Raw genomic sequence first — 11,805 nt, forward strand, 5'->3', positions numbered from 1 at the left:
TTCTTCTCATCTCGAAATCATTCCGAACTGACGGTAGATTTGACATATCATAAGAGTCTGTAATAGATCTACATGAATAAAGATATTTTGAATTTGAATTTGAATATATTTCTTTATGAATGGGATTTAAAACTACATACAACCCTAAATTTCCACCCTTCTACCATCAACCCCTACTTTTTTAATATTAACTTATGTGGTAAAACAACGTTGGCCGGGACAGCTAATCCTTGTTATTATTAGTACATAGTATAAAACAAAGTCGTGGTCACAGTCTGTCCCTATGTATGCTTAAATTTTTCAAACTATGCAACAGATTTTGATGCGGTTTTTTTTATGGATAGAGTGATTCAAGAGGTAGGTTTATATATATAATACATGTAGCAAGCCGGGGCGTGTTAGTATATTTATGTATATATTTCGTGTTAAAATTACTATTTTAAACGGGTACTAATACCTTCCTGGCTTTTAACGGTAATGTGCGGAATGAATTACCTTATAAATGGCAATAGGTGGCAATACGCTTATAAATGACAACAAGTAGCAATACGCTTATAAGTGACAATACGCTTATAAGTGACAATTGACAATACGCTTTATGTGGCAATAAGTGACAATACACTTATATGTATCTTATAAATCATAGTCTTTGCCGCATCGGCTGACTATTGACATTACTTATGTCAACACTCTCACAGTTAATATCATGTTAAAGTAGTAGAATACAAGTGAATACAATAAAATATAGTTGAGTGAATAGTTAAAAGGCAGTGATTATATTTGTTAAAAAGAAACTAAACAAATCAGTGCGGATTTAAATTATTACAACTGTAACGTGTAGTGCATATAATATCACGTAAGCATCGAAACTAACCGCCATTTATATCTTTCACGCAACCAATAGTGAATGTTGCGTGTACTGCGTACAGTTGAAAACAGTATGCAACTCATGCAACCCGTACAGCGCTGAGTCATAACTTACGTTGTCACACTACAAGCCGTGAATAAAAGGAGCAGACGGAGCAATTAAAGTGACGCGTGTGTTCTGTCTCTGAGAGACAACATCACGTATTTTTATTTTGTTTTTTTATTATATATTGGCTGTTTATTTTACTGACAAAAAGCAGTAAAATGCAGTGCGAGGGATGCCTAAGTAATTTAAGTAGGGGAAAATATTTTCAATGTACCAAACAACATTGTGGAAGAAAATTTTGTTACTTGTGTGCGAATATACAAGATGCGACAATTGTAAAAACTTGGAAGTGTCCCGCCTGTGCCACACAAGAAAAGAAAGTAGGAGATAACAGCTCCACTCCTATCCGCAGCGACTCTCAAAATATTACAACTCGGAAGAAGACAAACACTAAGTCAAATAGTCCTACTGGGGTAAAGGACATCGAGGTAAATGAACTTACATCAGAGATACGATCTTTGACACACGAATTAAGCTCGTTAAAGCGTAAGCTAGAAGAGGCTACTGAGTCCTTAACGCGCTGCTACCAGAGATTGGATGAACTGGGAAATGCGATACAAACAGCCAATAATAGAATAACACAACTTGAAAACAGTGAGACAAAGGTGGTCTCACTTCAAGCAACTGTCACACATCTAGAAAATGAATTAAATAACCAAATACAGAGTCAACTTAGTAATGAAATAGAAATAGTAGGTATCCCGGAGAATAACAATGAAAATCTCGTTCATATTGCCATGGTAGCATCCCGGAAAATTGGAATAGACTTAACGGAGCAGGACATTGATTGGGTAACTCGTGTTGGGCCTAGGTTCTCAAAGGCGACAAAAACTGACACCTCCAATGGTGAGAGTAAATTTCCACGGCCAGTTGTGCTGCGACTTTTACGCCGGTCAAAAAGAAACTCCTTAATTAAAGAATCAAAAAATCGACGAAATCTTACAAGCCATGATATTGACGTCACAGGTCCGAATTTTAAATTGTATTTCAACGAAAGACTGACCAAAGGAAACCGAAATTTATTTCGCGACACCAGAAAAAGATCGAAGGAATGCGGCTTTTTGTACTGTTGGTGTAGTAATGGAAATATATATGTGCGGCAACGGGAAGGCAAACCAGCAAAACATATTCGATCACGACAGGATCTTTTTCACATTTTTCCTCTGGATTCTGGTTTACAAACTAAGGAACAAACAGCATAATAATAAGTTTGAAACTGGGTATTGCAAATTTAAAGTGACTTATAGTAAAACTACTCTTATCATTGTAAAGTTGGGAATGTTTACCTTTATTTATGAATATCAATTGTTGTATTATATTTCAGTATTTGTATTTATTGTAATGTATATCTTTTATATTTACACTTACATATATTTATCATTCATTCAAGAGGCAATAATTTGCAATACTAAATTGTCTGTCAAGAGATCTCATCTACGTATATTCTGTTATGCTTTAATCTCCAATAGCGGATTAAAACTGAAATGTCGAGTTCATACGATATCAACAAATTTTCATTATTTATACTTAAACAATACAGGACATTACAGATAATTTAGAAGAAATAAACATTAAATGTTACCACATTTCTGAACTTGAAAATTGTAATAAATTATTTGCCGCTAAAAGAAGTTTTAACATATTAAATTTTAATATACGTAGCATAAATAAAAACTTTGACAATTTCATAATATCTTTCCATAGACTAAATATTGAAATCGATGTTATTGTTTTGACGGAATGTAGACTTATGGATGTGCCAGTGGTACCACACATACCTGGATATGATTCACACAAAACTAATAAAATAATTAATCAGAACAGTGGAGTGGTAGTATACATAAAAAGCACTTGGAACGCATCAGTTTTAGAGCCAAATTTCAGAGAAGCTGATTGTTTACTAGTAAATATTCCAAATAGTGTATCAATATTTTGTATTTATCGTTCTCCTTCATTTACAAATACAGATATTTTTATAACTGACTTACATCAAAATCTTGAAAATCACAAAAAAGAAACTACTCTAGTTGTTACTGGCGACATTAATATAAATCTGTTACAAAATGGTAGAATTACGAACAGTGAATACATGTGTCTTAGTGCTGAATATGGACTATTGCCGGTAATAACTATCCCAACGAGAAATAATGCTTGTCTCGATCATATATTCATAAAAACAAATAAAGTTGCTTTCGGCATTGTATGTACATGTGATGTGACAGATCATAACATGGTTCTTGCTGGAATAAATTTAGAAATACCAAAACAGAAGAGTATGAACAAAGAAAAAGTTCAAATTAATGCGGAAGCGATAAAGCAAGATCTTGCCGAAATAGACTGGTCAATAGTAACTAATATAGAAGATGTCAATGAGGCAGTCACAAATTTCGAAAACTGTTTGAAAAACATTATTAACGTTCATACCCGCAAAGTTAAAGTAAGTCGCTCCAAATTCAGTATTAAACCCTGGATTACTCCAGGTATTATACGCTGTATAAAACACAGAGATAAGCTTCATCAACGGGCTACCAGGAATCCACAAAACTTAATAATACAAACAACGTACAAAAGATATCGTAATTTTTGCAATAACCTTTTACATAGATTGAAATCGAAATTTGAAGAAGAACAATTATTAAAAAATAAAGGTGATCCTAAGAAACTGTGGAATACAATAAAAAACATATATATATAAACACACAAGAAAGAATCAACAGAATTATTATACATAGAAAACTCAATTGACGAAAAGACATCACTTGACATGTGCAATATCCATTTCTCAACCACTGGTAATACACTTGCAAATAATATTTTAGAAAAGTTAAAAGAAAAAGAGGAGAACTTGATGCCTAAAATAGATGGCGTATTGGGATCTTTTTTCATGGCTCCGACTGATGAATTTGAAATAGGTGACCTAATTACTCAGTTAAAAAATGATAAATCTCCTGGAATTGATGGAATAACCAATAGTTTAATCAAAACAATAAAGGAATTCATTTTAACACCTCTAGTACACATTTATAACCTTAGTTTTGTATCAGGTTTCTTTCCGGACTCTTGGAAAACAGCTTTATTATACCCAATTCATAAAGGAGGCTGTAAATACTCTCCAGATAATTACCGCCCAATAGCACTACTTGGAACTTTCTCAAAATTACTGGAGAAACTTGTCAACAGAAGATTAGTTAAATACCTTGAAAACCAAAATCTGCTATCTCCTAAACAGTTCGGTTTTAGATCAGGAAAGTCCACCGAGGATGCCGTGTCTCTACTTATTACAACTATCACCTCCAAACTTGACCAAGGATTACAATGTGTAGGTGTGTTTTTGGATTTGGCTAAGGCTTTTGACACAGTGTCTAATAAACTGCTTCTAAAAAAACTTGAAAAGTCAGGTGTCAGAGGTTTAGCATTAAATTGGTTCAGCAGCTACTTAAACCACAGAAGGTACTGTCTAAGGTTGGGACAGTTCACAAGTAATACCCATACCACAAATTTCGGAGTACCGCAAGGTAGCATTCTCGGCCCCACACTATTTATATTATATCTAAATGATATACATAATATTAAGTTAGAAAATAGTGAAATGATATGTTATGCCGACGATACAGTCTTACTGTTTTGGGACAAATCATGGGAGAGTGTTTACTCAAAAGCCGAAAGAGGAATGGCTCAAATAACCAAATGGTTAGATTGGAATCTTCTAACTATCAATATTAAAAAAACAAATTATATTTGTTTCCACAAAACTAGAATGTCAGCACCGCCTTTAGGGTTGCAAATCAAAATTCACAATCAATGTTTGAATAACGTAGCGTGCGACTGCCAATGTATAAACAAAGTTTATGACACAAAATATCTCGGAGTGTATATTGACCAAAACATTAACTTTAAAAAACATATCTCAATGACATCAAACAAAATTCGAAACATAACTCATGTGATGCGTAAACTACGAGAGTCGGCTAACATAAATACACTCATACTGTTTACTATGCCCTCTGTCACTCTGTGTTGTCGTACTGCATCATCTGCTGGGGAGGTGCAGCCAAGTCAAGCATGATTGAAGTCGAAAGAGCCCAAAGATCAGTTCTTAAAACAATGCTGAAAAAAAGATATAGGTATTCTACAACTAAATTATATAAGGAATGCAAAGTACTTAGTGTTAGGAAACAATTTTTGAGGAAAGTGACTTTAGTCACTCATAAAGATGTACTGAATTCCACCAAATATGGAAACCTGTTAAAAAAAAGAGTTTTTCAGATACCCCTGCCTATGGTACAGACAACCTTTGCTAAACGTTTTAGCCCATATATAGCTGTAAATTTATATAATAGAATAAGCAAGTCATGTGATATAAAAAAATGTTCTCTAGCTCAAGCCAAAATAAAAATAAAAGATTTTTTAATAAGTCTGGACTATGATCAATGTGAGAAATTGTTTCAAACCGAATTTTAATTACATAAAGCCTCAGTAGTACTTAGTATGTGTATATCTATTGTATGTATTAATATATTTTATATTTATTACTATTTATAGATATTTATTTATTATATATATACTTTGTAATATATAAGTGTTGCATGATATTGTTAAGTTATTTCATTAAAGTCAGCCGAGCACCTAACATATCAATTATGTGTAATGATCTCCTCTGAACCACACGATACAGACTTGCATGTCTAGTGTGTGGTTCGCCGTAATGTGTATTGAATGTAAAAGTGTTTTATTGGCCAATAAAAGTTTATTATTATTATTATTATTATTATTATTATGTGGTAATAAGTGACAATACGCTTATATGTGGTAATAAGTGACAATACGCTTATATGTGGCAATAAGTGACAATACACTTATATGTGGCAATAAGTGACAATACGCTTATATGTGGTAATAAGTGACAATACGCTTATATGTGGTAATAAGTGACAATACATTATTTGGTAATAAGTGACAATACGCTTATATGTGGTAATAAGTGACAATACGCTTATATGTGGTAATACGTGACAATACACTTATAAATGGCAATAAGTGACAATACACTTATAAGTGGCAATAAGTGACAATACACTTATAAGTGGCAATAAGTGACAATACACTTATATGTGGCAATAAGTGACAATACGCTTATAAGTGGCAATAAGTGACAATACACTTATATGTGGCAATAAGTGACAATACGCTTATAAGTGGCAATAATTAGCAATACGATTTTAAGTGGCAATACGTGACAATACACTTATAAGTGGCAATAAATGACAATACACTTATAAATGGCAATAAGTGACAATACGCTTAGCTAGTATTAAATATAACGTCCAGTGTATTCAGCCTGCATACAGGCGTGCAATTTTTTATATATTAACTAGCTGTCCCGGCAAACGTTGTTTTGCCTTAAAATAAAAATAAAAAATTAGGGGTGGACTACCCCTAATATTTAGGGGGATGAAAAATAGATGTTGGCCGATTCTCAGACCTACTCAATACGCTCACAAAATTTCATGAGAATCGGTCAAGCCGTTTCGGAGGAGTATGGGAACGAAAACTGTGACACGAGAATTTTATATATAAGATATATTTACATCATTCTAATTGGTAAATAATTAAATTAAAATAAACATGTCATTGGAATTATTGGCATATATAATTACTATAGATTATGCATTAAATTACTAAATTCAATAAATTCTTTGACACTATAAAAACAATGTGCCAATAGCCATTTGGTTAAATTTAATTTAAAAGCACGCTCGTTCAACAATTTTATATTGTCAGGCAAATGATTGTACAGAGAGACAGATATGTTCGATATATTTCTCCTGTAAATATGTTTAAGGCATTGAGGTTGATATAATTTATTCATGAATACTTCTTCTTCTTCTTCGTTTCAACGGCAACCAAATACATATATTTAAATATATTCACCCTTGAATACTTGTGATTCAATCTTATTGTATATTTATATTTCGACCTGGGGGCAGGTGTTCGATTGGTTGATGAAATTAGTGATTCAATCTTGGTATATTTATGGTAGTTTGTAGTTTGTATTCACACGTTTCGACTTGTAAATGTAAACTTACAAGGATTATTTAAAAGAGCAACACACAAGTTTCTTGCTCGTTCTTCTTGTGATGAGTCACCTTTCCGAACGAGCGGTAGATAAAAAAAAATTGTTATGGCTATTCAAAAGTGGTTAATTTAAGTTTATTTGAATAAATGATTTTCTATTCTATTCTATTCTATTCATGATCCTTGGTCTGATTTGCCTCTGATTCAATTCACCACATTTCTTCCAGAATTGTGGGTGAGAATTTCCAAAACATACACGTTTCTAATACACATGCATGCAAGTGGTAACATATTTAAATGTCCAAACAGGGACCTGCAGCTATCATCGCACTACGCTTTACATATCGATCGAATACACTTCTTTGAACTCTAAAAACTTTCTTAATATCTTCTAAAGAGTGATTGCACCAACAACAGCTTACGTAACAATAACAAACTGATTTTACCTATATGTCGTTTGGCTAAAGTTAGTAATTCGTTTTATGGCAATTGCGTAAGGTTTTACAATAAATCTGCCAGAAAAAAGATTTAAATGTCAAATAAAACAGTTCCTTTGCAAAAAAGCTTACTATAAAATTGAAGAATTCGTTAACGATAATAATGTTTTTATAGAAAAATTTTAAATCCATAGCACTGACAATATTATTTGATTACACTAATAATGAGTGCGTAGCGATGTTGATCTATGTTGATTATCGCATGCCTCTTACTTGTTATACTGTAATTATGTATATAAAAAAACATCTATTAAAAAGAGCAACACACAAGTTTCTTGTTCATTCTTCTTGTGATGAATCTGCATTCCGAATGAGTGGTAGAATCAAAATATGACTATTCAAAAGTGCTTGTAATGAGTTTATTTGAATAAAGATTATTTCTATTTCTATTTCTAATGTATGGAATAACAAGCTGTTCCCGCGACTTCGTCCGCATTGAATTTAACTTTATTTTTCTAAAATAAAAGTAACTTAAAGAACTAAAAATTATTTTGTTCGTCTTAACTTATTCGTTCCATTAGGTACTGATAGGTTCAAACTAATACATTTACATCCTGCATCATCATCATTTTATCCCCATGGGGATTAAATTTATCAAAATCCTATTTAAGCGATGAATCCTATGATTAAGACGTTCATCATAGTAGCTCCAATCTTTAATTTCAGTTCAATCAGTTGAAATCTAAGAAGATTTATACAAATTTCATCCCCTATTCTATCCCTTTGGGGGTGGGTAGAATTAATCAAAATCCTTTCTATGTTTACGTCATAAAATCTACCTGCATGCCAAATTTCAGCCCGATCCGTCCAGTGGTTTGGGCTGTGTGTTGATAGATCACTATGTCAGTCACCTTTGAGTTATATATATATAGATATAAATTAATATAATATAAAATACTTACTGCGTGACCAAAAGTATTCTAAAAAATACAACGCTATACCAAAACCTATCACTGCCATTATTATTCCTGGCAACACTTCCATTATTAAATCAATCACTACATAAAAAAACAATATATATTCCACAATAAATCTTGAAATTAATATTCACAACACATATAGATATAGACACACACTGATCGTGACGTCTCGACACAATGCTGTGTATAAATCATTGAAAGACAAAATGGATTTATCAATTAATACAATCGATAAGATTGTGGATAGTTAGCCTAAGTGAATACATAATTACAGAATACGTTGATAACCGTACCAGTAAACAATCATAATAATAGATTTAAAGACAAACTTGCTGTCCCCAAGTATCGTTTAGAAAAAGTCATGGTGGTCATAACTCATAACTCAAAGGTGACTGACATAGTGATCTATCAACGCACAGCCCAAACCACTGGACGGATTGGGCTGAAATTTGGCATGCAGGTAGATGGTATAACATAAGCATCCGTTATGAAATAATTTTGATAAATTCTACCCCCAAGGGGATAAAATAGGGGATGAAAGTTTGCCAATTTTAAACCGATCGGGCTGAGACTTTGCATGCATAAAGCTACTATGACGTAAGGCATCCCTTAAGAAAGGATTTTGATAAATTCAACCCCTAAGGGGATAAAATAGGGGATGAAAGTTTGTATAAATCTTCTTAGATTTTGTAGTCCCTAATTTTTTACACACGCTAAACAAAAGTAAAGCCGCAAAATCTACACCTAATTAATAATAATACTTACTACTACGCGAGCGAATCCGCGGGCAAAAGCTAGTTCATTATATTTGACATTCAGTAAGACTATACACATAGACAATTTCACCACAAACACTAAAAATAAACAAAATAGTATATATGTATAAAATATGCTAGTGTGTGCACAATAAAAAAAAATAGCATTTTCGACTCCTACTCCATATAAATCGTCCGCGTGGAATTTAACTTTATTTTTCTAAAATTTAAGATTTTTTTTAATTAAAGTTGCCTAAATTACTCCTTATTACATCAGCTACCTGCCAAAAAAAGTCCCGTCAAAATCGGCCCAGCCATTTCAGAGATTAGCCGGAACAAACAGTCAGACAGACAGACAGACGAAAATTGTAAAAAATGTTATTTTGGTGCATGTACCGTATTTATATTCGTTTTCATGTAGTAAAAAACGGTTACTTTAATATTACAAACAGACACTCCAATTTTATTTATATGTATAGATGTACAGATATATGTATATGTATATGTATAGATGTATAGATTAAAAAAAAAACTTACGTTCACTAAACTGCTTGGTCAAGTAGATGAGGATATATATAGATAGGTACAACACATACGTCACTATAGGTACCAGTATCACACAGATCAGCTCCACTAACTCGATAGACATTTCAAATTAATTATAAATAATGTTTGTAGTTTTGTACGTATGTCTTAATGTTACTATCCGGAATGTTACTGAGATGTTATTACCACTTTAGATTGTACTTCAATATTTGTATAGTCTGATAAGGCTTTTGTTTGATTGCGAGCGAGTAGAGAGTTTGTAAAAACGTCTTTTTTGTTGTTGTTAGCAGTTAAAAAGATACGCAGTTTTATACAGGGTTACTGGTAACTCGACGTATCCCCGTCAGGACATAGAGGAGCTCAAATGCAATAATTTTGACTCTATATATGTTTGGCCGAAAGTTAATAGTTTTGGAGTTATTCTGAATTTTTTGATTTTTAGAAAAATATCCAATTCAGAGTCTTTAGAACATTATTAAAAAAATTGGCTGTTGCTTTCAACCTAATTTTTAGGTGTAGAGAACTTGGTAACAAAACATAATAATTCACAAAATACCCATGAATTAAATGAAATGAAATGTATTTATGTGCATGAAACATATTTCATAATAAAATAAATAGTAAAAGAATGTAATAATGTATATAAATATTAAAAGAATGTCAGTATTAATAAAATTGTCCACATATTTCGCCATTGTTTTCGCATGCAAAATTTTTAGTAATATACAAATTATACAATAGAATTAATGAATTTACATTTAAAAATTGTATTATATGTCAAATAAAGGTAGATACGTAACACATATTTTCGTTAGGTGTCAATCAATGTTATTCAGATATATCAAACTATACTATTAATTTTATTATCTAATATTTCTAAATATAACTCCTAGCTTTTAGCGAAAAATTCATTTATGGTATAAAAACAATTGTCAATTAGCCAATTTCGGAATTAGTGTTTAAAAGAATTTATAATCAATTCTTTAAGTGACGGGGGATTTTATTTCGTATTTTTATAGCCATTAAATAGCAACTTTTTTGATGAAGAGAAGTTTTACATGCAGGAATAACTAATTTTGTTGGATCTCGTCTATCAAATCTGGAGAATGCTGTAATCTTTTGGAACAAAAGAGTGGTGTTTGTGAGAAGGTGAGAAGGTGTTTTTTAACGAACGAAATGTTTAATAAGTAAAAGCTGTGACTGCAAAAGATTCTTTTTTTTATAAATCATAAAACTTGAGTTTAAGTGCCATGTAGCTTAAAAAAACATTACGACTCTTAGCGTACAAATTACTAATAAAACTTTCTCATCTAATAAGCTATCTTAAAAAGTAGAGTTGCCAGTAACCCTATATAATTCACGTACAGAATCTGTTTAGTAGAAACAAAGGAACAAAACATTTACACAGTGCAATGATTTTACACAAGAGAGAGAGAACAAGAAAGAGAGAGTGTTACATATCCGTATCCTGCACGGATTAATTATATGCTACACTAGCCTTTGCCCGCGGCTTCGCTCGCGTTAATTTATCCCCTTAGGGTGGTGGTGGTTATAATCTGTGTCAATCTAAATATATATAACTCAAAGGTGACTGACATAGTGATCTATCAACGCACAGCCCAAACCACTGGACGGATCGGGCTGAAATTTGGCATGCAGGTAGATGTTATGACGTAGGCATCTGCTAAGAAAGGATTTTGACTAATTCTACTCCCAAGGCGATAAAATAGGGGATGAAAGTTTGTATGAAACTTTGTCAATTTTAAACCGATCGAGCTGAGACTTTACATGCATAAAACTACTATGACGTAGGCATCCCCTAAGGAATAGTTTAAATAAATTCCATCCCTAAGGAGATAAATTAACGCGAGCGAATCCGCGGGCAAAAGCTAGTATAATATAATTGTGGTTTTAATAGTTTAAACCGCGATCAAACAGACCGCGTCTTTACAACTCGTAGACTCGTACATTGGCTATAAACACTGCAATATCCCCCTCACGATTTACGTCACCATTGTAAACGAAATAAAAAAAAACTG

The 11,805-nt window shown here is 32.4% G+C and overlaps 1 protein-coding gene across 1 annotated transcript; it reads left to right on the forward strand.

The window, feature by feature from the left end:
* The first annotated feature begins 1,131 nt into the window (after positions 1-1,131).
* LOC131855443 (uncharacterized) lies at positions 1,132-5,039 on the forward strand. Its single transcript, XM_059206716.1, has 3 exons — positions 1,132-1,939; positions 3,196-3,369; positions 4,018-5,039. Exons 1-3 carry the CDS (start codon positions 1,132-1,134, stop codon positions 5,037-5,039), a joined length of 2,004 nt encoding a protein of 667 aa, XP_059062699.1.
* Positions 5,040-11,805: the final 6,766 nt, after the last annotated feature.

Source organism: Achroia grisella, unplaced genomic scaffold (assembly GCF_030625045.1).
Source record: "Achroia grisella isolate CSIRO2021 unplaced genomic scaffold, CSIRO_AGI_Agris_v1 utg1419, whole genome shotgun sequence".
NCBI lineage: Eukaryota > Metazoa > Arthropoda > Insecta > Lepidoptera > Pyralidae > Achroia > Achroia grisella.